The following is a 6,621-nucleotide window of genomic DNA, read 5'->3' as shown; positions in this document are numbered from 1 at the left end:
CGCCGTGGCAGCCGACCTCGTCTCGCTGTGTCGTGACTTGGGCAGGGTCGGGACTCCCCGGCAGACGGGTCGCGTTCCGGCCAGTGCCCACAGTGCCTCGGCCTGAACTGCGCAGTTGCAGTCCCTGGACTGCGCTAAATTTACCTCCAGCTTCGTGTTTAAATGGGTGCCCGCGGTGCACTAAATATAACATAAACCTTTCTGGGAACCGACAGCACATGAGGGCTGTGCAGCCAGTTTAGTTTACCCCAGGTGAAGGCTCATCTCGATCCCTGCTAGTTAGTGGGTTGTTTATTATTATTATATTTTGTTTAAAGTTGTCTAAGTTTGAAAACCCTGGTGAGGAGATTGTGGTTTGGGTAAAAGGTCACAAGGCTTTGAGCCCCAATCCTTAGTCTGTACAGAAGGTGCTGGGTGTAACGTTGACAAAGAGTTGCTGAAATAATTTTCCCTTCCTTTAGTTTACAATGGATTTTGGATAAACAAGATCTGTTGAAGGAACGCCAGAAAGACTTGAAATTTCTGACTGAAGAAGAATATTGGAAACTGCAGATATTTTTTACTAATGGTAAAACTGTTTTGTTTTTATTTCTGCCATAAAATCTGTACAGTTTCTGCCATGTCCAAACACAAGTTTGAATTGCTTGGAAGATGTAATTTTTTCATTGCAATATTACGTATACTTTCACAACTTATTTTAACAAAGAACTAGAATATCAAGAACATTGTAATTTGTTAGTTGTATTAACACAATTTTAGAACTTACAGGCAGATTAGCTGCATATGTAATGTTTTAACCTGTGATGGGACAAGACATAGTACATTTTCTTATTTTCAAGAGCTTCTTACCAAAAATGTAAAAGGAGAAGAAGCAAGCAGAAGCTGCTAAGCTAGCATTTTAAAGGCTCAGTGCCAAGTATTAGTACTCAAACTGGGCTTTTGGTGGGCTTTTAGACTGTGGTAAGTATTTTCGCTGATCTGTGCAGTTCTGTTAAACAGCAAAGCTTGGAAATTCATTATTTGTGTTCAGTTCTGCTCTTCGAAACCTGCACCACAGCCTGTGTCTTGACCTGTGACTGATTTGCCAGCACTGGGTGGCTCTCAAATTGTCTGCAAGTTTCTGAGAGCTGTTGGCAGGCAGCCTGTTTTCCCAAAGCATTTGGGGCTTGTCTGTGAAGTTATCGAAGACTTACTTGATTCTCCAAAGCTTATAACTGTATGAATGGCCACACTGAAGCATATCAGATTACACAGGCACTTAAACTCTTTTCTCTGCAATTGTTGAGCATTAAAAAAAATCTCCCTAAGCAGTATTAGGGTATTGCTAAGCAGTAATTTTTTTGCAGACAGCTCTTTAAATATTTTTCATAGCAGTCCTTTAAAATACAGAATGCTTAATTTTTTCAGCTTGCTGGCCAGACTTGACACAGAGAAGTTAAATTACTTTCCCAAGGCCACTGGAAGATCTCATGTCAGTGCTGGAATGGTATCTGTGAAAGATACTTACCACAGCTTCTCTCTTAGCTCGGCTGTTTTTATAGTAATTGTGTATGCTGCAAATCTGATTGCTGTGGATACGTCTGTGTTATTGTTTATATGGCACTGGGAAATCAAGCTAGCAATGATTTACCTATTTGATCAATTTCTGAAATTCCTTGAGGTTAAAACAAAGTCTTACAGCTTCATAATGCAAAAAGAGAAAACAGGATACTGATATTTCTAGAACTGTATTTCTATGCTAATTTTCACTGGTATTAATTTGAATTATGAAATACGCTTTTTTAAAGGCTTTTAACTTTTAAATGCTTTTTCACTTCAGTATTTTTCTTGAGTCAACAAAGATTTACAAAGCAGACAAGGTGGTTTCAGTTTGTGGTTCTTGAGCTCCTTTTCCTTGACGTTCCTCGTCTCCCCTGAAGGTACACTGTGGAGAACAGCTCTGCCAGCAGCTCCCTCTTGTGTGTACAAACACAGCCTAACCCCAGAGGAAAGGGTGATGCTGGGCTTTTACCCCTTCTGTAGCAAAACGGGCACCTTGATGGGGAGGACCATCAGGGGCTGCTCTGTGCTGGTGGGAGCTCAGGCAGAACTTGCCCTGTTCAAGCCCTTGGTGTGTGTTGCATCATGACCTGCCTCTGAATAGGGACCCTGTTCTGGGTTTACAGAGCCTCCCACCTCCTGCATTACCTGGGTAAGGATATGGGTCTTGGCCATGGCTGGTCACGTTCAGCAGTGTGTCTGCCCAGGAGTTGGTTTTTTCCCCTAAAGCAACCAAAAAGTTGCCTAGAGAGAGGCAGTTTCCTGCTGCCTCCTCATTGGAAAAACAAGTGCAATAGATCACCAGCTGATTGTATGGCCGTGTACAACTACTCAGAATATCAATACTGTAGGGAATGAAAACGGTTCTCTTCTGAAATAGTTCAGAAAAGGAAACTGATGTTGATTTCTCTCTTTGGATCACCAAGTTTTAATAGAATAGTTGAAAAGTGCATTAATTGATTTCCCTTTCTGGTTTAGGGCAGAAATAGTAATGTTTGTCTTACAGGCTACTCAATATATTCAGATTTAAAACAACTTTTATTTTAAAAAACCTCACTGAATCCACTTACTTTATAAACATAAGGGAATAAATAATCCAATAACTTCTTTTAAAATATTTTAGAAAATAATTGCAACTATTGGACTCTTGCCCAGCATCTACAAGCTTCCATTTCATTAAGTCTCTCTAGGCTCTTGTCCATTTTTTTCCCTAAACCACACTTGATTTTTCTCTGACAGCAGATGGCTTAACCGTTCCTGAAAATCCCATGGGAGTGAGAAACATATTTGGAGAATTCTGTTTAGCTTAATATTTGAATTTTTCTCATGCCCTAGTAGTAGGACAGCTTTGTAGCCCCATGGTCAAATCAAAGGGGAAAATCCTTTAAAACCTCCCAAGATACACTGATAAATATTTTAATATTTGTACAGACATTACATACTGGGCTTAACCTCATTTCTAGCAGTATTGCTTGTCCTACTGTCACTGGCAAGCTAGTCTTAACTTGGCATTCTTCTTTTTAGAAAAAGAGTGATATGACATGGACAAGGGCTTAATGTTGCTTCGGGTCATCATAATAGGTAGCAATTTTTCCCGTGAAGAAAAAAAAAATTGCCAATCATCAGTGCTGTTCAGGGTGGTTTTGTCCTCTTCTACATTCAGCCCTTTTCTGGCCAACAGCGTCCTTGATATTTCCGTGTTTTTAAATGCTGTGATGCTCATTAAAAGTGAGAGTAGGGCGTACTCTGACTGTTCCCAATGGATACGGTGTGAGAGCATAGGGGAAAAAATCTGGACTTGTGTGCTTAAGTAGGGACTAAGAATTTAGCAATAACTGATAATGGCATTGTTTGCTTTCCCCATCGGTGATCACTGTCTTGATCTTGCTGTATGTATTTTAAATATGTGCGTATTAAAATTATTCTTGTGGACATTTCTGGTGAGGGAGGAGAAAAAGAAAAAGAAGAAGAAGTCTTGACACAGCCAAGCTGTGCTCAGAATAATGGCTGCAAAGAAGTATGGGAAAAATAACAAGTAACAACCTTATGTTTCACTCTGCCATTCTCTGTATCCAACCCCTGCTCTTAATCCCAGCTTGATGCATCTAATTTGCTTGGCACCTTTCCTTTGCCTGGAAGGCCAAACAAGAGCTACCTGCACAGATGACACCAGGGTTGTTTCTTGGCCAACTGGCAGAGGACCACTGTGATGGAGCAGCTGACTGCATCCTCTGGTCTCCCACCCCGTCTCCCTAGACTAAATATGTCATTTTTTTAACACCTGCTGCCTCTGCCAAATTTAATGACCACGTTTGTGTTGGCAGCTTCAGTTGTTTGAAAAAAAGCCCATCCATTTTGCATGGCACTGAAAAGCCATAGATTTGTATTTTAAGGGTCTAAATCTGTTTCGCTCTACAATGGAATAATGAAGCTTTACCCTTCTGAGATTTGTGTTGTCATCTCAAAGGTTGTATTCACTTGTACACAAGGAAGTCAAGTTAACTTTGGGTTTTTAAAGGTATTCACAAGCTTCAGGATGCAGTGCTGCTGCTTCACCTGCAGGTCTGTAGGTTTGCAGTGACGGGTGGTCTCACCAGAACAACGTTTTTGAACTGAGGGAGAAGACTGTGCTGCTGCTCCGTAGGATCCCCAGCACTAGTTGTGTTTTGAGGTCCTTTGCTATTGGTGTCAAATTGTTGTAAATACTCAACTCAAGTTTTTGTTCATTTTTTTTTTAAGTTATCCAGGCTTTAGGTGAACATCTTAAATTAAGACAACAAGTTATTGCCACTGCTACAGTCTACTTCAAGAGATTCTATGCCAGGTAGGACTGTTTACTATGATGGTACAAGAATAAAACATTTGCTAGGCACATTTTGGTAGCCCTTTTAAAATACAGCTCTGTATTAAAAACAGTGCCACTTTTGTTTTCTGGATCGTGTAAAGCTTTTATGCTAATAAAGTTAACTTAAGCTTTGCTTTTTCAAAAGGAAGTGTGGTGCTCTTAATAGATTAATCGTTCTACATGTATGAAACAACATATTATAATTTTGTTATAACATTTCAGATATTCCCTAAAAAGTATAGATCCAGTATTAATGGCTCCTACGTGTGTGTTTTTGGCATCCAAAGTAGAGGTATGAAGTATTACAATTTTTTAATGTAAAATGTGATGTATAAGAGAGAGAAAACGTGTAGGACTTTTGAATTTTTTCCCGTTCTTCATGCTCTGGGGGTTGAAACCTTCTCTTTTTTGTATTTATCTCTATAGCAATTTAAGAAAAGAGAAGGCCTTCAAACATGTTGTTTAGTATTTGATCTTCTGTAATTTTGTTTGAATTACTAACCCTGAAGGCCCTCTGAAAGTTGGAAAGAGTATTTTAAATGGCTGCTTCACCGTGATACAGTGTTTACATATTTAACTACGCTATATCTTAAATTGTGCAGTGTCTCCTTTCTGGTGTGTTTTTCCTTATTTATGTTTACTCAAACTTTAAAACATAATTTGACATTTTTTCCTGATTATCCTTTTCCCTTCCATATAGTGAGGGATCCTCAGAGTTTACCACACTTTCATTACTTGAATTAAAAGCATGTTGTACTTCATACGCTGTCTTTGAGAAATTACCATAAGGAACTGACCCATTAGGGATAGCAGTGAGGAGGCTCCATGCCTCCACCATTAGAAATCCACTTTGAGTGTGGCCAAGAGTTAGCATTGTCTGGTGCTGCTCTGAGTCCTCTGTAATGCAAGAAATTTTTCAGCTGTTTAAGAAGTGTCTGCATAATGAAAAAGAATCAAATTGGCCAATTTGTGATATGTCAGCACTAATGAATTTTGCAGGAGGAACTCAAATACCCTGGCTGGTAGAAGCAGTCCCACTAAACCAGTGTCTACATCTGATGCTGTTGTCTGTAAAAATACTGTGATACCTTTCAGTGTTTGGAAGAGATGAAGGAAAGGAGAAAAAGAGTATTGGAAGGAGTATTTTTTTATCAGCCTGTTAATTAAGCCTTTAAGAAAGTACATGCATAGTGTGTATGTATACAGATGTACCTTGTATTTTATAACAAATACTAGAAGTGTGTGCAGCCTTCCTTACGCTAAAGCTTCTGCAGCTTTAGAGGGCAGCTGTAGCAGTAATGATTCAGCTATGCACTTCTCTGAAACTACACTGTATAGAGAATTTTCAGCTTGCTGACTGTCTTAGCAGAGGAGCTAAGGCTTCATGGAAACATAATAAAAAATGGTAGTTAAAGACAGTTTTCTTTCCAATTGTGTTAAGGAAAAACAACATTCCTTCTTGAAGCCATCTTGTATATTTTATGTGTAGAGTGTTAGCCAACTGAGCTTTTGTGGCTTTAGTAACTTCCATAAATGTTTACTGTTCCTCACAACTCAAACAACAAAGTAACTAATCGATGAGAAAACTCTCTACCTCAGAATTTACCCTGTTCACCTTAAAGAAAAAAAAAAGGCAAGGAAAAGGGGTGGGGGAAAGAAAAGAAATACTACCTAAAGAAACCTAGTTTAGTAAGAAGCCGTTATTTTAATTTGATAACAGTGTGAGTTTATGGTGTTTCAGGTGGTTCACCTCATTTACCATTCTTTTTCTTCAGGAATTTGGTGTAGTTTCAAATACAAGGTTGATTTCTGCTGCTACTTCTGTATGTAAGTATTGATAATATTCATTATACTGTAGTTAGGTATCTCTGTGGGGAGATCTGACATTTTCTTTGTGGGTTTTTAAAAGGTAACTTTTTATCAAGTCATGGGAGTGCTTGCATGTTGGCTGCTAGGAGCCAGTTAAAGCCATTTAGAATAAATAACTTCTGCTGCTGAGTACAGAAACAGAAGGGTCCTTTCTGTGTTAGTTTTGGTTGATTCTAGTTGAAACCTATGCCAAGCATAAATTAAACCAAAGTAATAGGATCAAACTATTGTGGTTTATAAACAGTCTTGAGTAGTAGATTGACTTCTGAACTACTCAGAGATAGAACTGGAAAGTTAGAGCTTTGTCTGTTTTATAAAAGGTATGGCTCCATGGAAGTACCTGTTTTCAGAATACAGTAGGGTCTACA

General features: G+C 38.9%; 1 protein-coding gene across 1 annotated transcript; it reads left to right on the top strand.

The window, feature by feature from the left end:
• Nucleotides 1-431: 431 nt before the first annotated feature.
• On the top strand, nucleotides 432-6,211 carry LOC104547463 (cyclin-C-like; the record flags this gene model as incomplete). Its single annotated transcript, XM_010193155.1, has 4 exons — nucleotides 432-568; nucleotides 4,279-4,363; nucleotides 4,607-4,676; nucleotides 6,160-6,211. Coding segments are annotated over 4 exons (344 nt in total), but the record flags the coding sequence as incomplete, so codon positions are not given.
• Between the last annotated feature and the right edge of the window lie 410 nt (nucleotides 6,212-6,621).

Source organism: Mesitornis unicolor, unplaced genomic scaffold (genome assembly GCF_000695765.1).
Source record: "Mesitornis unicolor isolate BGI_N332 unplaced genomic scaffold, ASM69576v1 Scaffold54929, whole genome shotgun sequence".
Classification (NCBI taxonomy): Eukaryota; Metazoa; Chordata; class Aves; order Mesitornithiformes; family Mesitornithidae; genus Mesitornis; species Mesitornis unicolor.
This window is presented reverse-complemented; position numbering and strand designations above follow the sequence as displayed.